This window comes from Canis lupus, chromosome X (genome assembly GCF_048164855.1).
Source record: "Canis lupus baileyi chromosome X, mCanLup2.hap1, whole genome shotgun sequence".
Classification (NCBI taxonomy): Eukaryota; Metazoa; Chordata; class Mammalia; order Carnivora; family Canidae; genus Canis; species Canis lupus.
The window spans coordinates 38,336,509-38,348,917 of NC_132876.1; the positions used below are offsets into that span (position 1 = coordinate 38,336,509).

The window sequence follows — 12,409 nt, forward strand, 5'->3', positions numbered from 1 at the left end:
CCATTGGCTTCGTGGCTCGGAAGGTGTCTGTTTCTAGGAATCGTCACCTTATCCCTAACTGCTTTCTAATCCCCTGTCTCTGTTTAGATGGCCCTGTTTTCCACTCCAATACTCTGGAAAGGAAAGCTCCCATTCAGCTCCTGGGACAAGAGCCTGATGCAGAGATGGTAGAATATCTCATCTAAACGGCACATCCGAGAACTGCGGTTGCTCAGCAAGAGTGCTTTTAATCATTTTTCCCTTTTGTTTGTTCTTATTTTGAGGGTGAGGACTAGGGTTGGGGGGGATGTTCTTTAAAGGGGCTTTCTATTGAGACGATGTAGTACTTAAGTAACACCATACAAACTCCAGCCTAGTCTGGTACACACTTAGAGCGTTACCTCTAAAGACCGATTAATCAGAATGTGCTCTAAAGTTTATTGTTGGGATTTATACAAATGCTAGGACTGTTAATAGCTGGATGTACATGAATGTTTTCAACGTGTGTCATTTTATTTAGCCTTGCCATATTCCAGATCATTTTTATTGAAGAGCACAGTACGTTTGGAAGGCAGTGTGTAACATGTAGTTCAGAAGTGGGAAGCTGGAGAGAATTTGCACATGTGCTGTTTTGTACACTTACCATCTAGGCAGCATCCAGAGAGAGAGAGCTCTCATCTTGGGCTCATGGAAGAGAATAGTTTCGGGAGCTATGTAAGCTGGAGAAAAGGCAGGGGATATTGGGGTGTGGAAGGGTGCTGGAGCTAATTTTCCCTCCCGATTTCCCAGCTGCCCTGTGCCAGGAGTTTGTTTATCTTCATTTCAGTGGTGCTTTGGAAGTGGATTCTTTTGGTTCCCTTGTGGAAGTTCATACATTTCATATATATACTCTGGAGTAATTTATGCATTTGGATAATTAATATATTGCTTTCAGATGCTAGGAGAGTAAATTAGCTGTGTGATGATGTATAACTTCCTCTTTCGTAGGGAGTTAGACCATCAGAGGCCTTGATGGAGAGTTGCATGAGGTGCTGTGTGTGGCCACCAGCACAGCTCGCTTGCCTTTCCTGAGACCAATCTGCTTAGTGTTTATTTCTTCTCCAGCACAGACTCACTGGCTGTGTCACCAGTCTCAAATTTCCAGTCATTGGCAAAATGAGGAAGCATTTCTGGTGATGGGCCGAATGCTTTGAATCTCTGGTGACTACCTTGAAAGAACTCCTCTTGTTTTCCCCAATTCTTAGCATATGTCTTAAAAGGCATAGTTGACTATCACCTCCAAAGGAATAGCATCAGAAGCCCAAAGTACTGTGCTGCAGCCGGGGAAGAGATGGGCTGTAGATGTATCCTTAGCTATGCCTTCTTACTGCCAGTGACTCCATCTCAGAATACCTTTGGAGAGCAGCAGGAAATGCGCATGTGGATAGGGACCAAGGAGGCCATGGCTCCAAGCTTTGTCATAGAGCTGCCTCCAGGGATGCAAAATGGCTGCTGATTGCCCCCCGGTCCCTGCTCTGTGTCACCTTTCTGCCCTTCATTAAGGTGACACATCTGCAGACAATGTCATTAAGATCAGTTTTCAGGGGTAGGGGAGGGTGAGGGGAGCGGGGGGGTACTAGGTAAAGGGTGGGGGGTAGAACTTTGGGGATGTGTTAGTTAGAAGAGTAGGCCTGATATATTATGTTGTGGGGCATAGTGGCCAGAAGGAACTGTAGCAGTAGAGCCCTACCCCCTCAGTTTAGTGATGAGGCGTGTCTGAGACCCAGAGAGGTCACGTGACTTTTTTCAAGTTCACACAACACAGCTTTCCATCCTGCCAATTACCATGCTTCTTTTGGGAAACCCTTATCCACAACAAGCCTCGTTTTAAGAAAAAGCATCTTCATGGACCAGGGCATACGTATTTTGTAAGATGTCCCTGGCTTGAGTAGTCTGTCCGAGGTTCTAAATTCCTACCTTGCCTCTCCTGCAGTGCCTTTCTCAAGGTCTCCCCCTGGTCCTCATTTCAGCAGAGTCACATGAAACTCCCCCCGAAGAAATTGACCTCACTTTTTCTCTTGCTGTGGGATTGGCTGTCTCAGGTCATCTTAGAGGGTTCCTCGGTGACCACAGGAATGGGATATTTAAAATTATTTTTCTGCCATTCCTAATTCTCTTCCAGAGGAATTATTTTGTGGGGTAGAGGGAGAGTGATATGATTTTCAGCCAGTATTGACATTTGAATAATGAAGTGACCATCCTACACATTAGTCCTCAGTCGTCAAGTGAATCCCAAATAGAAATTAAAAGCGTAGTTGTGTTACTTCTAATTCACTTCTCATTCATACTACCCTTTGGCCATAAGGGAGAAAGTCCTCAAATAGTAGAAGCCACAAGTAGCAAACTTCAGGACTGCTACTTTCTAGCCAAATAAATTAATCCAAATAAAATTAAACCTCTCATCTACTCCTTTTGTGGTTATAACACATTGCCAGAATTTTTGCTAGCTCTAGGAGCCCTGATTTTAATCACATTCTTTAAGGTGACAAATGTCCTACATTCCACACTATGTGGCAGCCATCTCTTTAGACTCATGTATTTTTGGGAAAGGAGGAAGTTCTTGGCTGAGGGCTACCTTGAACTTGCCACAGCATCTCTGCCCCCTCATACCAGAGGCAATCCTTTTGGGCTCAGTTTTTACTCCCAGGTAATTTGCTAAAGTGATATCGTACATCTAAGAGATGGAAGAAGTCCATGTCAGTGTATTCTGTTTACAAAGAAGGTAGATTCAGCCTTTTCAGAAAATCTCTAATAGGTGTCCTTTGAAAAATTCTGGTTTATGGGAGAAATGTCATGTTAGTCACCTTTTCACAATTGTGTGGATATGTAACATTTGGGGGCTCTTTCTGGACTCCCACTTATCTATGCATTTTACTGGAACCTCAGGACAGAAGGGTGACCTTGTCTTAACTTGTACTGCCTGGTGGTCTCTGGGGACCTTTTAAGTCAGTTGTACCCCAATGTCCCATGTACAGAAAAACTTCATTAGAATGAACTTTACTTGATATAAAACTCCTATTAACAATTTTTTATTAAATAAAAGTAGCTTGAACATTCTTTTAAAATCATGTATCTGAATTGTTGTTTCAATGAAGGATTTATTTTCCATGCTGCTTTTGAGCTTCAGGATGATAGGATAGCAGAAATGGAAATATCTGCCATCATCTGCCATAGGAAACACCAAGTGTTCTTTTGTTACACAATTGGGTGGGTACAAGAATTGGAAAATGAACAAACTGTGCAAACTACTTTTTATGAAGAGCCTAAACACTCATAATGCGGCAGCTTAAGGTGTATACATATGGACTAACTTTTATAAATGATATTCTCATGTCTGTTAGCCATACAATCTCCTGTTATCTCAATTGCTTATTCACATATGAAATGTGTTACTTCAAATGTGTGCATTTTTCCTAAACATGTTTTCAAAGGAAGGCATCCACTATGGGCTAATTGCCATCGATTTCAGTCCGCCATGATCCTTGGAAAGAGAATCTCCCAAGTGACATTCATCATCAGTAGGACAAGTGTCAGAAGTTTGTTTATTTTTTCCCAATAGCAACGATGGGTGACATGGAGTCATCAAACCTCCTTCTGGCCTCCCTTGTGATTAATGGCATGTGTTTATAAAATGGATAGCTGGGGTTGGCAGATGGCTAGAGAAGAAGCACCTTTGGTTGAAAATGTATGTGGCCCCATAATGATTGAAACCCTGTTCTGTAATTGAGCTAGTTCCAATAAAGTTAAGCAGGTTTGAATCCATGTTGTGCCTATCTTTTCACTGACAATAAAGTTAGCTATTTTAAAGTGCAGTGCTGCTTGGTAAATGCTTCGGTGTTTATCCACCAGAGGCTTTATTTATGAGGTATCGGTGATTACCTCCAATTTAGTATGCACTGAAATTGTCTTTCAAGGGCAGCATGCGACAGAATTTACATTTGCTTAAAGTATGGAATGTGATTATAAAGTATTAAGATAACACCACAGGCCACATGCTCTAACCAGTTCCTTTCTGTATTCAGGCAGCATATATTAAAAGCTTTGCGTCTTTTTATCTCCTGTTACCAAGGGATAAAATGATGGCCACACAAAGCAGAGAATTCATCCTTTAGTTAGCAATTTGGAAGGCCCCCTTGATGTTTCTTTTGTACCCTTGTTCTTATGCCAATTCATCAGTTTTGGTTGAGAGAGCTTGTTATTAAAAGCAAATCAAAACTGCAAACAAGTTGGCTTTTTTCACTGAAAATGTTAAAGCTGCCTTCACACTGCTCTCCCTGCACCTCCTGTTTACCGCTAGGTCCCACCCTGCTGAGGACGATGAGATGCCCCATGGGCTGGGCTTTTCAGTGATACTTTTTACAGTGAAATTGGTTTGATGGGTGTTGCAAAATGGGTGGGAAGAGGATATAGAATTCATGAGACTCTAAATTTGATTTGTTATGACGTTGGGCTGCATCCCCTTCATATTTATGATGAGTGTGTTGGAAACTATGTGTGAAAGCCCATTATGCTTTTTCAGGACGAAGAAGATGGCATCAAGTCAACCACACCTTCTTACAAAGCTTTGTGAAGCATTTCTTTCAGAAGTCTATTGTGCCCAGTTCTTAATGAACGGTCATTTGCAGGGAGAAAATTCAGTGTTCCTCCAAAAGTGACTGAGATTGCATTGTAGGAGCTTTGTAAATATTAGCTGGTATTATAACTGATGTGATCATCTGGGTGGGTACTTCATCTCCCCTTCCCCTGGACCTCCCCTACTGTGATGAGCTATTCACAGTCTATCTGAGTTACACAGTTGTAGAAAAAAATACTTCCTGCTTCCCACCTTCTCCCAGTCCATCTTCTCTTGCAGGAAGGTTTTTATGGGAAAAAAATAGTGTGATTTAGTTTTAAAATACTTTCTTTTGTGCTTGGCAGTCACCTTGATACTTGAGTGAAGACTCCTGGGGGACAGGACTCAGTTTCCAGAAAGAAAGCAATACTAAAATTTCATACCAGTACTTGCCTGTCAGGTGCACAAGCCAGCCAAATCCAGGGTCTTTATTTAGGCTCCCATGTTTTGTTTTGTTTTTTTGTTTGTTTTTGTTTTTGTTGAGTGCCCCTAACAATGGCTTCAGGCATGTTTGACTTGTTGAATAATGACATATAAGATGTTGCCATTACATAAAAGGCCCCGAAATTTTAAAAAAAAGAGTTCATGGTTCTGATTTACTAGAGAAAACGACACATAGACATGCACATACATACATTTATAATTCACTGTGGCACACAAAATGAAAAAAGTTTGAACAAGATTCAGAACTAGTGCAAAGGACAGTATGATTGTTGGGACAGTGCAGAGTATGTGTGTGTGAGAGGGGGTGGGAGGATTAAGTTGAGCTTTGAAGGATGTGTTGGCGTTAACCCTAACAGCAGGAATAGCATGTGCAGAGGCAATGTCACTTTGTTGGACCTGCAATCAAACGAAGACCACTGTTTCCAAGATCAAAGGCCCGAGAGAACTACTCCAAATTTCAACACCTCTTAATGGAAACTTACAAGCTCACTCTATGAGGCAGTAGAAGGTACTGATCCAGTAGTCAATATAACATGGGAGTTCTAGTCCTAAGTCTGCAGCTAAACAGATGTTTGCCTTTGGATAAGTCACTTCACAGGATCAGAGAGGTTTATTAGTAAAATGGGGTAAGAATCTGTCCTTGTGGACCTCGTGAAGAGGGGATAAGAGAGCTTCACAAAATGAGAACATAAAACGTGCCAGTCAAAAACAATGGGCCGAATCTATAAGGATGAGGTTTCTGTAACTTTCTATTAAAGAAAAACTCAAACATACACAAAACAGAATAGTACAAGGCACCTCTGTGTGTCTGTTAGTGGGCTTCAGCATTATCAGTACATGGGGACTCCTTCATTTATAACCCCTGCCCATCTTCCCTGTATTACTTTGAAGCACATCCCAGACATCATACCATTGCATCCATAAATATTTCAGTATGCATGAAAATGAAATTTTTAACAATGAAAAGTGTAAAGTGTTACTCCTGGAACCAAAGCATATAACCAAACAAGACAATAGCATGTCTGTGCTTTGCCACTTACAAAGCTTTTGTTTGATCTCACGACTCCTGCCTTAAACCAAACCTACTTTCTCAAAATTGAAGGGGTACATTCTACAACCAAATATCAAAGGGAAATACGTTTTCTTTTTAAAAAATATTTATTTATTCATGAGAGACACAGAGAGAGAAGCAGAAATATAGGCAGAGGGAGAAGAAGGCTCCCTGTGGGGAGCCAGATGTGGGACTCCATCCCAGGACCATGGGATCATGACCTGAGCCAAAGGCAGATGCCCAACCGCTGAACCACCCAGCATCCTAAAAAAGGAAATATATTTTCTTTAAAGGCTCCCAAGTGCAGGTTCTAAGCTATTTCTCCTCCACTCATAAAAAAGCTCCAGCTCCTTTAAAGTCCCTGTCATCTACCTGTTCCTTATTTATCATCATCTACTGATTAGTTCACTATCCTAGGATCACTGATGATTTTGGCCCAGAAGTCACAATTGTCCTCTCCAGGCTCAAATGACCCAATCAGCATCCTGGTCCTGTTAGCTCACTGTCCTGTCCAACTCCACTGACTGACCTCCACATCCACTTCACTTCAGCCTGCTGTGCTTATGGTTAACCCAGACCTGGTCATCATGTAGAACTGATCCATCATGAAAATTACATACACCAGTGCCCCCACTCTCTGGTCACAGGCTTCCATCCTCCCAGGTCTCGTACTCTGACTCTGTCTGCTCTTTGACTTCCAAGAGATCTGAAATCCTTTGATGTGCCATTTCCTCCTAGGCTTTTAGCCCTGACTTAATCTGGACTTCATGCTCAATCATCTGAACCCTCAAATCACACATACCCCTTAAAATCTCAACCACTCATTGCAAGCCAGAACCTCATGAGTCATCCTTGATGCCTCCCTCTTCCTCATCGCTGTTACCCAATCCATCATTAATCCTAACAAAATGAACAAAATCCATTCACTACTTTCCAACTATAGGCAACAACCTATTTTAGGCTACCACTATCTTTCACATAGACTATTTTGTTTTTTGTTTTGTTTTGTTTTCTTTTCTTTTTAAAAAAGATTTTATTTATTTATTCCTGAGAAAGAGAGAGAGAGAGGCAGAGACACAGGCAGAGGGAGAAGCAGGCTCCATGCAGGGAGCCCGATATGGGACTCGATCCCGGGTCTCCAGGATCATGCCCTGGGCTGAAGGCTGCTGAACCAACCGGGCTGCCCTCACCTAGACTATTTTGACAGCATATTAACTTTTGTGCCATGTCTACTCTTGTACTACTATTTAATTATATTTATTCAGCAACAATATATTTATTCTAGCATTTGTGTTTATATTTATGCAGCAGCAACTATAATCCATATCATGTCATTCCTCTGCTTAAAATCTTTCGAGTTTCCCATTGCAAAGTGAATAAAATGCATCACAAAATGTAAAACAACTAACCGGAAGTTCTACGGTTGATGGATTTAAAACTAAAACCCAGATATCTTGAACTCTTATTCCAGCAGGGTCATCATCATGCTTTGTTCTGAGTATCTTCTGTTCTCATGCTTACAGGACACCACTGCTATGGTGTCATTATTTTCTCTGATGTTAACCTAGAACAGTACTTCTTAAAGGCCTCTCCAAACCATCTGTATTGGAATCACCTCAAGTGTTTATTCACTGCCCACCCCCTGGTCTTGCCCCCAGAGCAGTTTACCCTGTAGTGTTCCAGGGTAAGTAAGCCCCAGGAATTCTCATTGTAACAAACTTCCTGGGAGATTTTGATGTAGCTCATCCTGAGACTACATACTTGGACAAACATTGGCTGAGAATTTCCTGGCATTTATTTATCTTACTTCCCTTACTCTCTTCAGTCTCCCTGCTACATAATTGACACCTAACTGCACAAAGTTAAATGAATATGCCCAGTTTGGACATTAGCTCTCACACATACCTCTACTTCAATAGGCAGCCATCTTATTTTCTTCATTCACCCTTAGCATTGATGGCAAAATGGCTGTCTCTTCTCCCCAGATATGACTTTTAAGTGGATGGATTTACTGCTCTGATCAAACAAGACATGTTGTTGGTTACTTTTATTATTGGTTTACATGGTTTATAGCCTTTGAAACAACCACAACCATATTTATGATCTTGGCCAGCTCATTTAGCCCCAGTGACCGTTCTGTAATATGAAGTCACAGGATTATGGTCTCTAGTGTTCCTTCTGGCTCTTACATTCCTTGACTCTATGAGACTAAATACTACCTCTGAAGTCATAGATTCTTTCACTTGCACCCAAAATTGGCCATGTGGCATAGATAAAAGACATTTTAAAATCTGAATATACTGAAAATATTCTATAGGCCTAAGAGCTATTCATCAAGCTTCAATTTCTTCCCCCACTAGTTGTGCCCATGCTTGACATTTTATTCGGTCTTGGCTAGACCCAATCTGATCTCTTACTAGGCCTGTCATCTTCCAAAGAAGACATGTCCACAAGAATAAATTTCCCAGGAAAATCTGAGATCAGAACAGGAGGAAAGCAGGATAGTTTACATTTCTTTTAAGCCATGAGTCAATGGTAATTTGCATTTATCCAATTGTAGGGGACTGAGTGGCACCAACAAAGGAGAGTAGAAGGGAAATAATCAAGGCATGTGTCACACTGCAGTAGATGGCCAAGAAAAGGAAGACACTTACTGAGCCACCATTACACCTTGGGACTAAGTGGAGCTATGGAAAGGGGAAAGAGAAATGACTTTTTTGTAACCTGTTAAGTGTTAGAAACTAGTTGCACAACAAACACATAGAATTTGTATTCTTCCCAACAGTCAAAGTTAAAGGATCCAAAAAATAAAAAGCATGTATTTCTTAAAACTCTTCTTTCTCTTCTCCCATGCCCGGGGGAGGTCCACATCTTGTGATTCTTGAAGTTTAGACCATTTGGAAGATCCTCTTAATTAAAAAGGACCTTAAAAAGTTACGCATACACTAGATACTATTTACTTAGAATGAGAAATCACAACTAATTATAATTTTTAAAAGCTGACAAATATCACAAACATGATAATAAATAAAAACAAAATATTACTTTTTAAAGTTTTTATTTAAATTCCAGTTAGTTAACAGAGTGTAATATTAGTTTCAGGTGTAGAATTTAGTGATTTAACACTTCCGTACAATACTCAATGGTCATCACAACAAGTGCCCTCCTTGATCCCCATCACCTGTTTGTTTTGTTTCTTAAATTCCACATATATAAAAAAAATTCCACATATAAGTGAAATAATATGATATTTGTCATTCTCTGACTAACTTATTTTGCTTAGCATAATACCCTCTAGCTCCATCCATGTCATTGCATGTGGCAAAATTTCATTCTTTTTTATGGCTGGTAATATTCCATTGTATATACTACATTGTTATCCATTCATCAGTCGATGGATACATGGTCTGTTTCCATAATTTGGCTCTTGTAGATAATGCTGTTATAAACATCAGGATGCATGTATCCCTTTGAATTGAGGTATTTTTGTATCCTTTGGGTATATACATAGTAGTGCAGTAGCTGGATCATAGGGTAGTTCTACTTTTAACTTTTTGAGGAAACTCCATACTGTTTTCCAGAGTCGCTGTGCCAGTTTGCACTCCCACCAACAGTGCAAGAGGGTTCCCCTTTCTCCACATCCTCGCCAACACCTGTTATTTCTTGTGTTGTTGATTTTAGCCATTCTGACAGATGTGAGGTGATATCAACACATTATTTTTATTAACTGCCCAACACACCTCCATAGTACTATTTTCCTATACTTTCCCTCATATTTTTGTTTTCTTCTTCATATGATAATGGTTTTATAATATCCTTTTCTATAGAGAGAATGGGAAGATAATTTAGGCTTTGCTAGCATGGTTGATGAAAATGTACTATTATTATTGATAGTTGAAAAGCTGACACATGCAACTTTACATACTTGAAGTAGAACTGATGGTCGTCGAACTGATCCAGGTTTGTCCTTTACAAATATAAGAATTCTGATAGGGATCCCTGGGTGGCGCAGCGGTTTGGCGCCTGCCTTTGGCCCAGGGCGCGATCCTGGGGACCCGGGATCGAATCCCACATCAGGCTCCCGGGGCATGGAGCCTGCTTCTCCCTCTGCCTGTGTCTCTGCCTCTCTCTCTCTCTCTGTGTGACTATCATAAATAAATAAAAAAATTAAAAAAAAAAAAAAAAAAAAAGAATTCTGATAAATTGTATTTTATGTAATTCCCATCACAAAATGAGTAAAAGTGCTATGCATAGTTGTATACACTACATTATTGAGTATATTCTTAATGAAATAAAACATCCTCTGTCTTTATACATTAGTGAGAACCGAATATTCTACATACTATTTTGCAAATCAGGTGGCTGAAGGCATTTTCCACGGCTCGGCTTCTGGATCCATACATTTCAAACCTTACGTGTTTTCAGTGTCAAGGACCATAAGACATGTTCATATAGTGCTAAGACCTCTGGCTTTGCACCTTTGTATTACCATGCTGGATAGGTCAGCAGAGTGAGCAGCTGGGATATTTCTGGAATCTATTCTTTTACTAGGATGGTTTAGCAATAATTTATCTATACACAGGACTGACTAAAAACCACATAAATATATGTCACTGATCACAAACTAAATTGATCTCCAACTGAACTTCCCCTTTGTTAGATCTGGAAGATGAGAGAGAATGTAATGGAAGTAAATCAGAGTGGAAAGAGACAGCAGTTATAATGGGGTTCTCCAGAGAAACAACAACAGTATATGTATATGTATATGTATATGTATATGTATATGTATATGTATGAGAGAAACTGGCAAGTCCAAAATACTGAGACAGAATTGCATTTACTCTGGGAAACAGTCTTTGCTGTTAAGGCATTCAACTAATTGGATGGGGCCTACCCATATTATGAAGGGTAATGTGCTTTATACAAAGTCTACCGATTTAAATGTTAATTCTAATCTAAAAAAATATCTTCATAGCAACACCTCCAGTGGTATTTGACCAAACAACTGGGCACCATGGCCTAGTGAAGTTGGCACCTGGAGTTAGTGATCACAGCAGAGACCCTCCCTCCAACAGCACTGGAACGGGCCCATGCAACTCACATCCCACATCCAATCCATCAGCAAATCTCATCAATTCCACCTTCAAAATATACTCAGAATATGATCATTCCACTGAGTTCTGCTAGTTTAAACTTCTGTTGTATCACTGTCTCTTCCAATTTCTTCATGGCTGCTTTGTATTTGTCAGCAGATTAGTTACTTCACTATTTTTTTTAATTTTATGGAGGAATATTTGCATACAATTTCCATCTACTCAGCAGTATACTTTTTTAATGGTGTTTTGTTTTTGTTGCTCTTTTCCACTTCTTAAAAGAGTATACTTTTGTCAATACTGTGTCAGTTCCTTTTTTATTACCCACCCTTGATTTGGATTATCTGGTCTCAGTTATTTGCAGAAGATTCTCAGTATGGAAAATGGGCCAGAGTAGCCTTCCATGTTTCACTATCCAAAAGCTCAATTCTCTGGAGGCAGAGAGGCAGATAACTTCCTGAAAATGTGGCTTCTCTGTGGTTCCTTGGCTAGTCCCACCTCATCAGTCATCTGAGCCAAATCTAGTTCGGGAAGACCCCTGATCTACTCATCCCAGTGCCTAGACCTGTTATTGCAAGCTAGAGACATAGCTTTTACAAGTAAGGATGTACCAGTCAGTTTCAGGAAGTATATTTTTGTTGAAGCTTCCTGAGATCTGCTAGGCTCTTGCTATGCTCTCAGTTCTTCACTTCCCATCCTTTCTTCCCATTCCTCTCTTATCTCAGATACTTTTGGAAGCTGCAAGTTCATTTTTGAGTCTGTATATATCTGTCTTAGTGGATAGATGAAGATTGTAGGGTTTCTTTTATTCTCCTTGTTGCTTTTGTGTGATTTCCCAGGGAATGGAAGGAAAAATGCTTACATGCACTGTTTAATATTGTCAATCACCCTATTTTTGCTCATTATTATATCCTTAGAAACTAGAATGGTGCCTGATTAAAAATAGGTGCTCACTGGAGCGCCTGGGTGGCTTAGTTAGTTGAGCATTTGACTGTTGAACTCAGGGTCATCAGTTTGAGCCCCATAACTCCATTGGGTGTGAGACCTGCTTTAAAAAAAAAAGTAAGTGCTCACTAACTTTTTTTTTTTCAATCCAGCAAACTATATTCTCCATTTCTGTATCTAGGCTATTGTGGTTTCTGGAGAAAGATGAATAAATTGGTGCAACTACACATTCAGAGGCTCCAATTT

The 12,409-nt window shown here is 40.2% G+C and overlaps 1 protein-coding gene across 3 annotated transcripts in view; it reads left to right on the forward strand.

The window, feature by feature from the left end:
• The window catches only part of AMOT (angiomotin), a 64,250-nt gene extending 61,175 nt beyond the window's left edge, over window positions 1-3,075 (forward strand). For all 3 annotated transcript variants that reach the window (XM_072818105.1, XM_072818107.1, XM_072818106.1), the window contains one exon: window positions 88-3,075. In XM_072818105.1, coding sequence (XP_072674206.1) covers window positions 88-185 — 98 coding nt within the window. In that variant the 3' untranslated portion in view covers window positions 186-3,075. The remainder of the gene's footprint in view (window positions 1-87) is intronic.
• Window positions 3,076-12,409: the final 9,334 nt, after the last annotated feature.